Source organism: Callorhinchus milii, unplaced genomic scaffold, assembly GCF_018977255.1.
Source record: "Callorhinchus milii isolate IMCB2004 unplaced genomic scaffold, IMCB_Cmil_1.0 Scaffold3, whole genome shotgun sequence".
NCBI classification, from domain to species: domain Eukaryota; kingdom Metazoa; phylum Chordata; class Chondrichthyes; order Chimaeriformes; family Callorhinchidae; genus Callorhinchus; species Callorhinchus milii.
Genome location: NW_024704744.1, coordinates 8,605,800 through 8,623,227, shown reverse-complemented (window position 1 = coordinate 8,623,227; position 17,428 = coordinate 8,605,800). Strand labels below are relative to the sequence as shown.

The 17,428-nt window shown below is 41.8% G+C and overlaps 1 protein-coding gene across 1 annotated transcript in view; it reads left to right on the top strand.

Annotated features, from left to right (window-relative positions):
• Nucleotides 1-13,653, top strand: part of mcph1 (microcephalin 1) — a 165,611-nt gene extending 151,958 nt beyond the window's left edge. Inside the window, exons 14-15 of the mRNA XM_007894037.2 lie at nucleotides 5,509-5,746; nucleotides 12,320-13,653. Coding sequence (XP_007892228.1) covers nucleotides 5,509-5,746; nucleotides 12,320-12,510 — 429 coding nt within the window. The 3' untranslated portion in view covers nucleotides 12,511-13,653. The remainder of the gene's footprint in view (nucleotides 1-5,508; nucleotides 5,747-12,319) is intronic.
• The last annotated feature ends 3,775 nt before the right edge of the window (nucleotides 13,654-17,428 follow it).

Sequence of the window (17,428 nt, the reverse complement as noted above, 5' to 3'; positions counted from 1 at the left end):
AGTAAATCTGCACCGAGAGTTTCCCACATGGATAAACAGTGCAAATGTGGCTCACCTGCAGCACTGCATTTGTCAAACTAGAGGCAGCCCTTCCAATCCACCATTCGGGGAGCTGTAAACGCAGTTTGAAAATTATTGTGATGATTAATGATGTCCCTCAGGGGGAGTTGATGGCAAAATAAATAGTACGTGGCCTGAAGTAATGGGCTTGATGCGCTAAGTGGCTAAGTGAGCCTTTTTTGGGTCTACACCAGTGTGGGGGGTTGCGCCACTTGATATCACAGGTGATAATTATCACATCAACCAAAAAATGCAGTCAAAAGCAGTCAGTAAACACTGGAGAGAAATGGGGTGCTGAGTGTTTCAGTCTCGAGGTGAGTGATAAGATAACCATCGACTTCTTTTAGCCAATGTGCTGAGCTCTGAATTTATGCAAAAGGAATTTATGCAACAACTTAAGAGCCTACCCTGCGTGGAGGGCGCTATATAAGTGAAAGTTGTTGTTATGTGATCTGTTGTAATTCCCTCCCTTTGTTTTTTATGTACACGGTACAACTGTATGTGTTTATTAAATATAAGTTGTATTCTGATCTCTTCTCAAGACAAGTCGAAAACACACATTTGAAGGATGTGGTTGTGCATCTCTGATGTGGAAATCTAGTCGTGTGAATTATTTCAAGAAAAACTCAATGGTTTATGTCAAAGAAACGATTGACGGTGTGTGAGCCACTGGATGAAATTGGTGTTCAGGGAAAGATTTTTTATTATTTTTTTAACAAGTCCACAAAGAGCAAATTTAGGAAATTATGACAACATTTGAGCAATACCAGAGAGACAATTTGAAAACTGGTCCAAGAAATTTGTTAATGTAACTACATAAAATATTTCTTTTCAGCCAAATGCCAAAATCCATCAACAGCTGTGGACAAATGTGCAAAACAAACCAAATCACATGCAAACTACCTCTACACTGTTGAATAAGTTTAGATATAAAATAGGTGATTGGTGTTGGAGGCGAATCATGTGAACTAGAAGATCCAATGACAAACAGCAGGACCGTAAAAAGCCCAGAGAGAGCATTGAGGTCAGGGAGAGGGTTGTGAACGGAGAATAAAGTTAAAACCGTTTCAAGTTCGGAGTGGAAAGTATTGTTCGTTTTATTTGAGAGGTGTCACACAACACACACTGTGACCTTCCTCTGCTCTCCTCCTCCCCCTGCACTGCCAAATCGGTTGAGTTTAGATCCCCAGACATCAGACTCTGGTTGTCCAGTGCTTTGGTTAAGCCAGACCTAGAGTACTGTTTACACTTTTGGTCACCGCAATATAAGGGGGGCTGCCCCCTAGAGACAATCCAGAGGAGAGCAGTGAGGATGATCCCCATTGTTAGACAAGCTTGTGCTCTTCAGTCTTAACAGAAGATAATGATAATAACAATAATAATAACCCTTGCATTTGATATAGTGCCTTAGCACGTCTTTGAGACGTTTCAAAGAGCTTCACAGAATATACTATAAATTGAAATGACTGTACATTTTGTGGGAGAAACGCGGCAGCCAATTGGACGCAGTGTCCCACAAACAGTCGTGAATTGAGTAACCAAATTATTATTATTTATTTTTGGAGGGATTATTAACCCTAGGAAAAGCGATCCGCCAGCCGGCTCCCTACTTACTGCTCGGTAAACAGAGTCATGTGGAGTAAGGAAACTTGCCCAATGTTTCGCCCTGCCGGGAATCGAACCCAGGACAGGACAGGACATCCACGATGACATAGATGTGTATAAAATTTTAAATGGGATTGAAAAAGTAAACCCGGAACAATACTTTAGGATGCACCAAGACAGTAGAACAAGAGTACATGGTTTATATTTACAAAGGGTAATTTCAGAACAGAGACAGATACCAGAAAGCTTTTCTTTACAAAGAAGGTAATTAAAAGACTGGAACAGGCTTTCAGGAAGAGTGTTTGAGGTCAGAACACTGGACTGGTTTAAAAACCAGCTTGATACAGTGATGGGGGATGGTAGGGCGGGTGTTCTGGAGGGATGTGATCAGATGGGCCAAAGGGCCTTCTTCATCCAAACTAATTTTGTGAGAGTCATTTTCCCTCTTCATTCCTACTGCCTTTATCTTGGATCAAGGTCCAGGTCACAATTTTAGCTCAATCTTGAGCTCTGACTTGCTTGATGATTGACAACAGCAACAAAATTCAATTTATAGAGCGCCTTTCACATCGGGAGGACGCTGAACAGTCAGGTGTCGGGGCCCGAGCATGGGGGCTGGGGCATGGTGTAGGGGTGAGGGAAGGCAGAGAGGTGGGAGGGAGACCAAAGGCACGGTCAAAGAGAAGGATCTTGAGACCAGTCTTGAAAGAGGCAACGGAGGAAGCGAGGTGAAGGGATCGTGGGATGGAGTTCCAGGGTGTGGGGTGGAGAGGCTAAAAGCCCGGCCACCGATGGTAGGGCAGGTCTGGCAGGCGACATGGAGCAGGCAGGAGCCCGATGAGCGGAGGGAGTGGGCAGGTTGGTAGGGAGTGATTGAAGTGCACTAGTCATGTGAATATGTCAGTAGGATTTCTGCAGAAGCTTTGTGTAGCTGTTAGACTTCCATGGCTAAGTATAATGGTTACGCATATATGTTTGTCAGGACTTGGAGGGGAGATTAGTCACTGAGAGCAGGGATTTTTCCCACTCAGATCCTGTTAACTACGCAACCCAAGGCCTTGATGGGAGAGGTGGTCCGAGCTAGACAAGCAACCGGAAGCTTACCAGACAATGCTCAAAGTCAAGCAGTGCAACAATTCAACGCTCCCCAGCACTGTCTTGACATGTCAGCCCAGACAGACAATGAGCTTAAAGTCCTGATGCAGGGCTTGAACCCACAACCTTCTGACTTGGGAGGCAAGAGTGCTTCCACTGGGCCAGGCTAACAGTATAAACAATCCAGCCTTTGGAAGCCAGTTTGTGAAGCTCTGTGAACGCACAAAAGATGCTGGCAAAAGTGTAGAATAGAACTTCTGTTTCCCCACTCCTCGCTGTGATACCACCGCAAGCAATTTCCATTTGCTGCCGGCACTACAAATGGGCATGAGTTCCGAGCTGGGCTAACCAGCAGGGTGAATAGACTTTAGTTGAAAACATGTTGACTCAGCTGTTACTGCTATTTTATTGGACCTGAATTATTCTTGTGTAAAACAGAGCACATACTGTATTTGATTTTAATTCAGCCCCATTTTGTAACAAATGGAAACTTGAAAAAGTTGGCGGGAGTTTACAAATTAAATGTGCTTTTCAACTCAGAATATTTGAAATGCAATTGAATATCTGCCAAGTGCGAGATTCGGTTGCCAAATATTTTATCCAGTATTCCCAGAGGAATCCTATCTCTGAGCACAAAATGTATTGTTACAATCAACTTTTTTATCACACAGAGCGACTTGTGTAACAAATCCACCAGTTGTGCCAACAACCAGCTCGATGAGGCACAGTGAGGGAATGCAGTGAGCTGCTATATGGCTTTTTCATATATCCATAGTTGGTAATGTCTCCTCAGAAATCTTATCGGAGATATGTAATTGGTGCCCTGAGCCGAAGCGATTTCTTTTCCAGACTTTGCAATCACGTTGTTTCTTGTTTTATGAATGCAAATACAGTAGTTGGATTTCAGTTTGTTTTGTGCTCCCCCGAAAACTGCTATCCATCCAAGCATACTATAACCACTGTGGTATATTACAAGAGAACCAAGTATATTTTATTCCGACAATTAATTCTTTATTAATTTGTCACCATTCGAATGCAGTGGTCAAAGTTAAAAGGTGTGTCTGGTCTTTCAAAAGATTGAATGCACTGAGCAGTTTCAAAACTGTTGTTTGACTTAGTGTGACAGCATCATTCGTTCATTACTCATGTAGCTATACCATACAATTGACATTTGTATAGTGCCTTTCAGGTCAGGAGGACATCTCAAAGCACTTGGGAAGTTTCTCACTTTGCGAGGCCTGTTGTTTCAGGCATAGGACCCTCAACACCAGGACAACAATACCCCAGATAAAAATTGTTCATTTGCTTCATGGCTATTTGTGGGACATTTGCTGCAGCATTCACCAACAAGTACGCAGTCGGGTCACTATACTTCACAATAAATCTTTGTGAAGTGCTTTGAGATATCAGTGACTGAAATTACCAAGGAGATTGTCACGTTAGGTACGGGTGGTTTCAGACCCTCGGCTGCTGACTATCTAGATATTTGCTGATGGATGTTGGTGATCCCCAGGGATGATCCAATCTCCGAGCATTCCAAAGCTGAGGGCAAGATGGTTTCAATTCTTTGAGGAGATATAAGAGAAAGTATCAAACACTATTAATTTGTTTGATCTGGGACACTTTTAATCTCAAACTGTGTGTTCTAGTACATGTACCTCAGGGGACAGATATTATTTTGCCGGGAGACATTATTTGATATCACTTTTCTATGTAGACGAAAGAATTTGCATTGTTATCGTTATTGTTATTGTTAGTGTTATCGTGTTCAAACGTCCCAGAGCACTTTTTGACAATTACTGTTAAGTATTATGTCTGTTTTTGTAGGCAAACATGGCAGCCATGTTGTGCACAGCAAAGTCCCAGAAGAGCCATGAGAAGACATGAAGTGTCATTATTTACAAGTATTCCTTGTACAAACTGCCTCTGCAGCATGAACCTTAACTGCGCTGCTCCCTTCCCACCCCCTACTCCCATCTTATATGCTATATTTATAAACCTGTGTACAATGTTATGATGGGAGTCTTAGAAGTATTGGCCTGCTGTCAATGAGCAGGAATAAGCATGTGATACAGCTGTTAATCACATAGTCAATACCACTTCTGGAGAACAGACTATAATAATAATTATTGCATTTGTTATAGCACCGTATCATGTCGTTGAGATGTTCGAATGCTTCACAGAATATATTGTGAAATGGAATGACTGTGTATTTTGTGGGTAAAATGTGGCAGTCAATTGTGCACAGCAGTGTCTGACAGTCATGGATTGAGTAACCAATTTTTAATTTTTTTTGAGAGAGATCGTCAAGCGATCCACCAATCAACTAACAACCCGGCTCTTACTTACTGCTAGGTAAATGGAGGTGTGTGGAGTAAAGAAACATTCCTGAGGTTTTGTCCTGCCCGGGAATCAAACCCAGCTCTCTTGCTTGCCAGCCAAGTGCTCTAACCACTAAGTTACAGGACATCTAAGATGACTTCAATCATAGCTGGGTCCTTTCATTAGCGAGGCGAGTGCTCTAAAAACTACACTACAGGACTAGCTTTTCTGATTGTGCAAATATTCACTGGAGAGAAGCAAAATGATGAGAGGTTATCACTGGAGATAGCTGTGCCCATTCCTTCTCCCAAGGCTCCCTGAGAGACCATAAAAAAAATTTAATAAATGGCTTTCAGGATTCCAATAAAATGTTGATTGTCTAACTTGAGTTTTTTTTAAAAAAATGTTTCTCTTTCCAATAAACAGATCTGCAGATTGGAAAAACAGTTATCAGGAGGACAATATCAACACAATTTGTTCGTAAATCAGCCTCTGATCTTCATTTCACCCAGAAGTGATCCCCCTGCCTCCAAGCTTAAGGAGTTGGTGCTGTTGTGCGGGGGAAAGGTGTGCAAGGCATTACGCCAAGCTGGGATGTGCATTGGAGAATATAGGGGAAGGAGGTACCCAGGAAGTCCTTACTTATCGGAAAAGTGGATTCTAGGTATGTATGTCGCTTCGTGTAAATACTAAGTTCAAAGATGAGCATCATTGTGTTTTGCTTCCAAAGAATGTTTTCCAAACACACCTTCAAACAGAATATTAAAAATAATTATTATATAATAATAATAATAATAATCCTTGCATTTGATATAGCGCTTTTCACGTCGGGAGGACGTCCCAAAGCGCTTCACAGAACACACTGTAAAGTGAATTGACTGTATATTTGTGGGCGAACGCGGCAGCCAATTGCGCACAGCAATGTCCCACAAACAGTCGTTGATTGAAAATAACCAATTTATTATTGTTTTTGGTTTTGGAGGGATTATTATTAGGCGTGTGGATTAAGGAAACTTACCCAAGGTTTCGCCCTGCCTGGAATTGAACTCGGGTCTCTCGCTTGCAAAGCGAGTGCTCTAACCACTGAGCTACAGGAATATAATAATATTCCTAGCATTTGACATAGCGCCTTATCATGTCGTTGAGACGTCTCAAAGCTCGTCACAGAATATACTGTAATGGATTGACTGTATATTTTCTTTAGTTCTAGGTTCTTTTTCTAAACAAAGAAAAATTTCATCAGATCTTCATTTGTGAAAGCTGCCGCTTCAATGAATAATCTGAGAGAAGCAAATGCCAGCCAGGGTGATTCCCATATCCCTCAGAAAAAAATAGCTCAAATGGCTGTCAGCACCTGAGGGAATAGAAAACATAATATTCACGTCTTCTAGACGTCTCAAAGCGCTTCAAAGAATATACTGTAAACTGAATTGACTGTATATTTGTGGGCGAAGCGCGGCAGCCAGTTGCGCACAGCAGTGTCCCACAAACAGTTGTGGATTGAAGTGACCAATTTATTATTGGGTTTTTTTCTTGAGGGATTGTTATCAGGTGTGTGGAAAAAGGAAACTTGCCCAACATTTCGCTCTGCCGGGAATCTAACTCAGGTCCCTCGCTTGTGAGGCGAGTGCTCTAACCACTGAGCTACAGGCTGATGTAGCTCCTACTACTATTATTATATATAAATTCAGCTCAGGCTATGAACAACAGAGCCGTGGTGCTATTTTGTGATTATAAACTCTGCAGCACTACAACAATTTGCGTCTGTTAGTTATGTTTCAATCTATTGGATTTCGCAATCGCGTTACACTCCTGCCAAGGTCAAATCATTGCCAATTCTGAGATTTTAGGAAATATAAAAATAGTGAGACTCATGAACTACTTTTTTNAACGTGAGAAAATGTGAGCCAGCAGGTCCGAGAGAGTCTTTGGAGCAATCCCACCACTTGTTTGTGCCACTTATCCTCCTTACTCATAATTAGTTGAGAACCACATGCTTTACACAGAACATAACAATAGTAGGAAAGCGTATGGCACCAGGCTGGCTTTTTACAGTGTCTGCACCCAAATACACTCTGGGGAAACTAATGGAAATGCTGGAGTTATCGCAGATTGCACAAATCATCAGGCTGCACATCGATAATGTTAATTTAATTTCACTTCCGATTTGCACTGTATTTGCTGAGCTGATTCTCAAGCTTGAAGTAGCACAAGGTTAGAGAAAGGACATTATATTTGATTGTTGTACTGTATTGGACATGAAGTCTGGAACAGCATGGTACAGTAGTTATGTATTGTACCCCGCCTCGCTCGCCCCACTATTGGCGGGCGGGCCTTACACCACTCTGTCCCCACTCTCTGGAACTCCATCCCTCAGTCCCTCCGCCTCACCCCCTCCCTTGTTACCTTCAAGGCCCTCCTCTTCAACCGTGCTTTCGATCTTCCTGCTTCCCCCACTGCCCTCCACCCTCCCCCATCCCGACCCTCAGCTCGGGTCCGTAACTCTGTCTGTCCAGCGCCTTGGGACATCCTCCCGACGTGAAAGACGCTTTACAAATTTAATTTTGTTGTTGTTGTATCCATCAATTGTTGTGCCTCTTAGTGGTTTGCATATATATGCATACACCTTCCCCTTTTCACCTTTTTGCCCACAATATATACGGTCAATTCACTTTACAGTCTATTCTGTGAAGCGCTTTGAGACGTCGAGAAGACATGAAAAGCGTTATATCAAATGCAAGGATTATTATTATTATTATGACAATTGACAAAGATCAATATAATGATTATTAGTGTATACATATACATGTGGAGTCCTGTAGTGTATTCATTAGCGCACTCGCCTCACAAGCGAGAGGACCTGGGTATGATTCCACAGCAGGGCGAAACCTGAGGCAAGTTTCCTTCCTTCGCATGCCTCTGTTTACCTAGCAGTAAATAGGAACCCGGTTGTTGATCAATTGGGGGATCACTTTGCCTTAAAAAACATTATTAAAAAATAATAATTTGGTCACTCATTCCACGATTTTTTGTGGGACACTGCTGTGTGCAATTGGCTGCCACGTTTCACCCACAAAATATACAGTCAATTCACTTTACAATATAGTTTGTGAAGCGCTTTGAAACGTCTCAAATTCGTGAAAAGGTGCTATATCAAATGTAAGGATTGCTATTAATATTACTGGATTACAAGACTGATCAAATGGAAGGATTCAGAGATTCACAGTAAATTCTGTATTTTTAAAACTGCAATGTGCGCAATTGGCTGCCGTGTTTCACCCACAAAATACACAATCACTGCACTTTACAGTGTATCTTGTGAAGCACTTTGAGACGTCTCGAAGACATGATAAGGCACCGTATCAAATGCAAGTATTATTATAATGGAACATCATTGCAGATTAATTTAAAAAGAATTTGCAGTCAAACATGTTTAATATATTTTTCAAAGTGCTAATTATTTTCGTCATTATGAATTTATCGATTGTTGCCATTCTCTTAAATATTGTTCTTTTTCGTGGAGGCCTGTAGCTCAGTGGTTAGAGCACTCGCTTTGCAAGTGAGAGACCTGAGTTCAATTCCAGGCAGGTCAGGGCGAAACCTTGGACAAGTTTCCTTACTCCACACGCCTAATAATAATCCCTCCAAAAACCAAAAACAATAATAAAATTGGTCATTTTCAATCTACGACTGTTTGTGGGACATTGCTGTGCGCAATTGGCTGCCGCGTTCGCCCACAAATATACAGTCAATTCACTTTACAGTGTGTTCTGTGAAGCGCTTTGGGACGTCCTCCCGACGTGAAAAGCGCTATATCAAATGCAAGGATTATTTATTATTTATTATTTATTTTTAAGAGAAAGGCAACAATCAAAACTTTACAATGGCGAATAGCTCACCAGGTTTGCACATGAACAATGTCTGTTTAGGTGAGGTTGCAGAGGGCAAACAGCTTGCTGAGGTTGCTCCAGAAACTTGCTGAGGAGGAAGGTAAATGATTCAATTGTCTTCAGAAGGGTAGGCAGGGAGGGAGTGAAAATTGGTGTGAAACGTCTGTTTCGCTGAGGAAAAGAAAACTTCCTAAATGAATAAAAAGTACAATAAGTATGAATTTCCTCACCATTCAAATTTCTCAAAACCATAATGCAATAAAATACAAATTTATATTTAGTACCACCTTTCATGTCGGGAGGACCGTCCCGAGGCGATTAACAATACCGGCTTGGCCAGGAGAAATAGCACAAAGCGGAAACAGAGCAAACAGACAGACACGTGGAGCATGTATCTATCATGGGAAACTGGGCCTGAAGCAATTCCTTGAAGATTCATGTTGCAATTAAAAAGTGGTTGACAGCATATTTTATAAAGAACATTTTTGTGACTTCCCAAAATGTTATGAGAATTCAAAGTCCCCCTTGACCCATCCACCCACTTTCAAAGTTTTTTTTGATTTTAGAAAAATGTTATTTGGACAAAATCCCTATTTTGCATCTGGCTCCCATTCGCTTACAAGTCAGCTGTACTGTACTCCTCAATCAACTTTGCGATTTTACATTCTTTTTTCCCTTAGTCTTAAAATACAAATTGTAGCAACAAAAAAACAGAAGGAACCTTTGTGTTTGCTGGCGGATTTCACTTTTCAAAATGTTTTACTTGAATTTTCTGTTGGTTACGTTTTGTTTGGCTTGTGTGAGGGGGAGAAGGAGGGGGAGTTATCATCAGCAAATAAACAAAAGGTCCAGTCCGAGATGCTATCCTGTGCGAAGGGTGCTATATAAATGCAAGTTGTTGCTGTTGTTGTTGAGGTCGGGGCCCAAACACGCTCACGGGATCACAAAATTGGTCTGAATGAAGAAGGCCCTTCGGCCCATCCAATTTCATCCCTTGAGAACGCCCACCCGACTATCCCCATCATTGCAGCAAGTTGCTTTTTAAATAAGTCTAGTGTTTATTGTTTTGGCTGCTATCATCTTGCCTGGCAATCTTTTCCAGTCATTGATTACCCTGTGCATTAAAAGAAAAACGTTCTGATACCTGTCCTAAAACTATCCTTTACTCTTCGCTCTTTCCTCTCCCAGCATTCCCTCCATGAATCCCTCCAATCTGAGATTTGTGCTGCTCACAGCAGGGAGACAGCCCTGGTCAAAGTGACAAATTACATTCTGTCCACCCGCAACTAGGGCTTTCTCTGTCTCTCACCCTTCTCAACCTCTCGGCCGCTTTTGATACTGTTGACCATTCTATTCTTCTCCACCGCCTCTCCTCTCACCTCCACCTCAATGGTTCTGTTCTTGCCCAGCTCCATGGTGATAGTGTCACTACCTTTCCCACCGTCTGCACTTTATGGCCACCAATGGCTTCTCCTGTAGCCCCCGCACTGTCATGTGTGGCGTCCCTCAGGGTTCTGTCCTCGGTCCCCTCCTCTTCAATCTATACATGCTCCCGCTCGGCGATGTCATCCGCAGGCATGGGGTCAATTTCCACATGTATGCGGATGACACCCAACTCTATCTCGCCGTCTCCACCCTCGAGTCCAGGATCATTGATGTCCTGGCTTATTGTCTGTCTGACATCCAGTCCTCCAGCTCAGTCGGCAAGGCAGAGGCCCCCCTACTTGGCTCCCGGCAGCACCTCCTCACCTCAGCCGCTGACACTATCACCATTCAAGGCTGCACTCTTCACTTCACCGAGCCAATTCAAAACCTCAGTGCCTTTTCGACCCTCAGCTCTCCTTCAAAACCCACATTCATGCCGTGATATGGTTATACGGAAATCAAGCCAGCCCTCTCTGACGGTCTCCAGTCTGGCTCCTGAGCCAGACAGGTCCGCAGTGTTCCAGGACCATGAACACTAATGAGTATTCATGGCCATAGCTTTAAATCCATTTCTTTTAAAATGTAAGTATGAAAATTTGGGAAAAATCTTAAAATCAGTCTTTATTTAGAAGTTGTTGTTCTGCAATTCGTAAAAAATACCCACAGATAAACAGCTTCCAGGTTTCCCAAAGTCAAACATTTTCTAAATTTCTGCACAATATGAATCTTTAAGACAATGGTTCTGACAGCGAAGAGCACTGCCTGCCTGTGGTGTTTGTTTGAGGACAGATTTTGCTTTATCTGACTCGTTGAGTTTTGCAAAGTGTGTATGTGAAAGATGTGTTGGGTTTGGTTCAAAAATGTGATACATTATATTAATTGCTATAAAACTTTACATAACTCTTTTATATTTAAAAAAAGGTGAAACAATGAATACTACAATGACCAAAGTGATATATCTAATGAGAGTTATTATAATAATAATCCTTGCAGCTGATATAGCGCCTTATCACATCATTGAAACATCTCAAAGCACTTCACAGGAAAGACTGTAAAGCGGATTGACTGTGTATTTTTAGGCGAAACGTGTTCTGATGACATAAACTGTAGCTCTAGGTGTGACACTCAAGCAGTTTATGAATGTCATCAAAATCACGCAATTAATTGTTACTTTTTTTGTAAAAAATTAAAACTTATTCTAATCATTAAATGGCTGATGCACTGAATGCAATTGAGATCTTTGTGATATATCATATATGAAAACCTATTAAAAATTGAAGCCTAGAAGCTGTGATATTCCTTGCATCTGATATAGTGCAGACACCAGCCTGCTTCACGTCCTCCACCCACCCACCCAACTGTCAGCAGTCAGGTTTCGCTCTCACTCTGTGTAACTCTGTCCCAGAGTTTCTTCAATTCACCCCTTTCCTTACCTCCTTGAAGGTCCACTACAGGACCATCATCTTTGGCCACACCTTCTGCCATCTTTCTCCCCCCCCCCACACTCCCCTCACCACCCATCCCTTTTACCTTTCCTACTCCCAACTTGGGTGTAAGCCCTGGACTGACCAACATCTTGTGGTGTTTCCTGACATGAAAGGCGCTATATAAATGTAAAGTTGTATTGCATGATTGTACAATGCCTGTAACGGCAAAATGTCTCCAAGTGTTCAAAGGGAATTGCTGTCAAGTGCAGTCACTGTGTAAGATTAAAAGACTGATAAACTGGAGACTTCTGTGTTTAAGGCTGTTCTCCAGTTTATCAGTCTTTTAATCGTTTAAGTCCATGGCTCTCAATGCACCCCCCCCCGATCACCATTCCACTTTTTACCTCAAATCTAGATTGTTTTCTCTGTGTGATTGTCAAATGGATTCTTTGTGCAAGTGCCTCATATTGTCCTCCTCTTTCTCCTTTACTTTAGATTGCATTACCCAACACAGGCTGATCCCCTTCAAAGACTACACTTTGGGACAGGACGCTGTTGCAGAAACTGCTGCAGAATCGGGCGGTCTTTTTAAATCTTCTTGTCTTGTTAAGTCGGGTCCCAGTACGCAGCAGTTTGCAGGATGGGATTCCTCAACAAGGAATCTGAGTCAGGACGCATTCCGGTAAAAAGAAGTGAGTGCATCACAACGAACCTGCAGAAACTCCACTGTGAAATTAGGTCAGGTCAGAGTGGCATTCCCTCAGCTTCAGGTTTCCTTATTAACAGTAAATGAATACAGCAATTTTTTTATTTAGGAACTCCCATTAGAAATTGTTGCATGTTGGGACCCACTCGCACCCTCCCCCATTGTCTATTTTAGGAACACTGTATTCATAACATAAAAATACTAAAATAGCGAGTATTTATTGTGTGTAATGGTAACTACTGTGAATTTCTACTCTGGATTACAGAAGTGACAGGCAATGTCGTAAGAGTAGAAGCAAAGAGGAAATGTCTGTCTACATGCTTGTCACATCTGCAATCCAAGGGGGAGTAGTTTGATTTATAACCTGAAAACAGCAATCTTTTAATTTTCGATTTATTATTTTACTCTTCTCTATCTTAGTTATTAACACTCTAGGTTCCACGAGAACCAGTAGTCCTTGCGCTCAAAGTGGCCAATTTTCAAGTGTAAACCCAGGTGGCTACTGTCAACAGTAAGTTTGACGTGGAGACTGGACAACACAGAACTCAGTCCTTCCCTCGCCCAACATCCACGTGGAATGACGATACTGGATTATGATTAGAAGCAGGATCCCAGACTCCTTCGTTCTCCAGGGAAACTGAGGGAGGCTGATTATAGTGCCTTCATATGGGCCCATTTAAGATCAGCTACCTTAATGCAGATAAGGACTAGAGTCTGGGAATCTCTTAATGACACAATAACATTGCATTTATCCATTAAGATGTCACTGGATGCCAAATCCTTTCTTGGGCTGTGCCCTGCCATATGATGTGCCCGTTCAGAAGGTCAAAAGCCTTGCTCTAATGCGTCTTTCAAAGCCACAAGCAATCTAATAGCTGGACTCAGAAACTGAAGCGTTTTATTTTATTGGGTTAAGTTGTTTTTTAATTTTTTAAATTATGTGATTGTTCTACAACCTATGAATTTCCACTATCACAAGGCAATCACTCTGCAGTGATGATGTCTATTGCCCACTACTTCACTGATTGAAGAGCTCACAACAGACTCTACTCCCACTGCCTTCAATTGGTAGATAACAGAATGCTGTTCTCTGGCACAAGAGTGCTCTTCAGATAATAATAATAATAATAATAATATTAAACCTTGCATTTGATATAGCGCCTTATCGCATCGTTGAGATGTCTCAAAGCGCTTCACAGAATATACTGTAAAATGTAGTGACTGTGTATTTTGAGGGTGGAACACAGCAGCCAATTGCACACAGCAGTCTCCCATAAACAGTTGTGGATTGAGTGACCACATTAATATTTATTATTATTTTTGGGGTGGGATTATTACCTTGGATAGTCAGATCTTGCATTTTAAAGGTGTAATAAATTAAAGTAGATCCTTTTTGAATAAATGCTTAACATTGCTTTGTACGCAACGTACTTTTACAACATCTTAGTATATTTCCAATTTATGATTGTGTTTTTAATAAAATTGTGATATCAAAGTCAATGCTTTCATTCAGCAATTTAATATTTTGTTTGTAAGTCGCACTCCAATATTCATTGAATTGCATAGGTTACAGTCGGAAATGGGCCGTTCAGCTCAACTACTCCATGCCAGGTATTTATATTCCACATGAGTCTGCACTCCTCAAATACCTTTACAATAATTGATTTCATACGTTTTGAGGATTCATAAGTGTTTCCAGGTCCCCCTCTCAACCTTGCTCTGCTTTTCTGCTTTTGTTTCTTAAATGAGTTTGAAGCATACAAAATTGTGGGTTATTTTTAAAAACAAAACTAATCTTTTCAAATATCGCTGTTGAAATGACTGGAAATAAGAAACCGACAACAGAAAAGGCAATATTTTCAGGAATATGTTGCATCTACTTTGTAATAAGAGCTGCAAATGGAACTGAGGTAGTTTCAATTGTGTTCTCTAAAGAAGGAGCCAGTAAGGGTCCCACAGTATTGTTTGCCTTGACATCGTGAATAGCATTTTTTCAAATCAGAACCTCAACAAAATCTTTTCTTCAGCTGCTAACTGGATTTTCAATCCAATTTCAGACTCGGCAATGTTTGTTATGTCCAATTCAACTCTCAGCAGCCACAAATGTAAAATCAGCAAGATGTTAAATGAAAATAAACTAAAAGCACAGACCACTTTTCCACAAACATTCAATAAAGATAACATGCTGACTCAGTATATTGCTAGACAGAATAACCATTACACAGTAGTATAGCGTTCAGTAAATTATTGGAAATTAGATCCTGTGGTTTATTTTTTGGGTGTCTGACATATGTGGTAACCCATCACTATGCTTAAGAGTATCCAAACCCAACAAAGGGTTCCATGAATCCCATCTATCCGTAGAAATTCCAGAAATATATTATTGAAACAGAATGCGCTCTCTCTCCCTGGAGGGACACATCCTAATTGACTAATTCTGTAAAGTATTAGGCCCAGGTTGGCAAGAGCCAAGTTCTCCTTTCCCTCTTCTTTAGGCTAACTTATAAATATGTCCCCATAGTTACTGACCCCCTCCACCACCCATCATCAACGGAAATAACTTCTTTCTATTTCCCCACAATTTTGTACACCTCAACCAGTTGCCCCCCTCAACCTTCTTTGCTCCAATGAAAAATATAATTTTTTAAAAATGGTAATGTTATACAGTATGTATTCAACTCAAGAACATTGTGTGCCCCAAAGACAACATTGGGCAACTACTTGAATAGCTTAGAAAAAGCGCTGTATTGGTTGTACTCCCTCAAGATAGTATTTAACAGCAACAGTACATTAAATTGACTCTTACATTGCACGTATTCCCAAATGTATAAAGTCAACGTGCCTTATATGCGTTTCGAAATCCAACAAAGGATATATTTGAGCACTTCACAATAAGCAAAGGAATCTGATAGCTTTTCTTGAAACACAAGAAATCTGTTCCGTTTTGGAACGGATTGTAGGACAGCAGAATCCAGAATTGGTACCATATCTGAAATGCTTCTCTTCCCACCCACTCACCTATCTGGACCTCCTGTCCTTCTGCATTCCTTCTCACACAATGCCACGCCCTCTGCCTACGCCCAGATCATTGGTGTACTGAGTATGGAAAATAAGCCGCATTTGCTTACAAATGTCACAGTCATACCCTCTATAGAATATTCTTTGAGGTGCTTTGACATGTCCTGATGTGAGAGACACTATATCAAATGTAAGGATTATTTTGATAAGAGAGGCCCTAGTACAGGCCTTCTGTAATACTTATTTTATTAATAATGAGCTATGCAATTCGTGCACTTGATACAACATTGTTAACAGCAGGTGCATGTCTCAAAGTTCCACACAAGTTTTTTACTATGAACAGCAGTCACTGTGTATTTTATAGGCAAACGTGACAACCAATTTGTGCAACACAATATCCCGCAAGCAGCCATAAAATAATTGACCACTTTTATTTGGGGAATGCTGGTCAAGACACCAAGAGATGGGATCTTTGACTTCTACCTAATAATGCTAATAATTTATGTTGCTGTCTTGATCAACCTGAGGTTCAACCCAGAGCTCACAGAAGCCGAGAATTCTTTAAAAAAAAACAAATTAGCATTATCTTCATTTATAATGTAGAATTAAATTGAAGACTCAGCAGCAGTTTGGCCTAAAGGCTCGACTCGACTTGGTCACTCAATCCACAAATGTGGGACACTGCTGTGAGCAATTGGCTGCCACGATTCACCCACAAAGTATCCAGTCAATTCACTTTAGGGTATATTCTGTGAAGCACTTTGAGACATCTCAACAACATGGTACAAAAACAACAAAATTACATTTGTAAAGCGCCTTTCACATCAGGAGGACGTCCCAAGGTGCCGGACAGTCAATGTTTCAGACCCGAGCTGGGGATTGGTATTGGATGAGGGCATGGTGGGAAGGAGGGTGATGGAAAGCACAGTCGAAGAGAAGGATCTTGAGATGGGTCTTGAAGGAGGCAAGGGAAGGGGCGAGGCAGAGGGACTGCAGGATGGAGTTCCAGAGGGTGGGGCAGAGTGGTGTAAGCCCCAGCCTGCCAATGGTTGGGCGAGCGAGGCGGGGGACGTAAATCAGGCTGGAGCCTGATGAGCGGAGGGAGCGGGTAGGATGGTAAGGGGTTAGGAGATCGCAGAGGTAGGGAAGAGCAAGGCCATGTAGGGCTTTGAAGGTAAGGACCAGGATCTTGAACTATATCCTCTGTGTGATGGGAAGCCAGTGGAGTCGAGCGAGGATGGGGGTGGTAGGGTCACGGAGCCTGGTGCAGGAGAGACACGGGCTGCAGAGTTCTGGATGATCTGCAGCCTATGGAGGGAGGAGTAGGGGAGGCCGACAAGGAAGGAGTTTGTATCGTCAAGCCTGGCTGTTATGAAAGCGTGTATAAGGATCTCGGTGGCCTGCGGTGTGGAACAGTGGAGGAGCCGGGCAGTGTAGCGGAGGTGCAGGAAGGCAGAGCGGGTCATGTCACAGATGTGGGGCAGAAAAGATAGTTAAGGATCAAACAAGATGCCAAGGTTCCGGACTGGCTCGGTGAGGTGGAGAGTGCATCCTTGGATGGTGATGCTGTCAACCAGATGCTATATCAAATGCAAGAATTATTAGTAGTAGTAAATCCCCAAAGATGCCGCTCCTATATGAGTATGTTTTAATTCTGTGCGAAAAGAGGGCAAGCTAATCTTCACAGAATGCACCAGTGAGTTGATTATCAAAAAGCGCCACAGAGCAAGGCATTCTGTCCGAATTAACCAAATTTTGTCCAAATAAATCGGAATATTTTAAATAGGCTTATAATAGAATTGGAACCTTGGAATTGGTCCAAAATAAACCGCATCCAAAGTTAACCAGCATCCGGATTAAGCGGCTTCCGCTGTATGTGA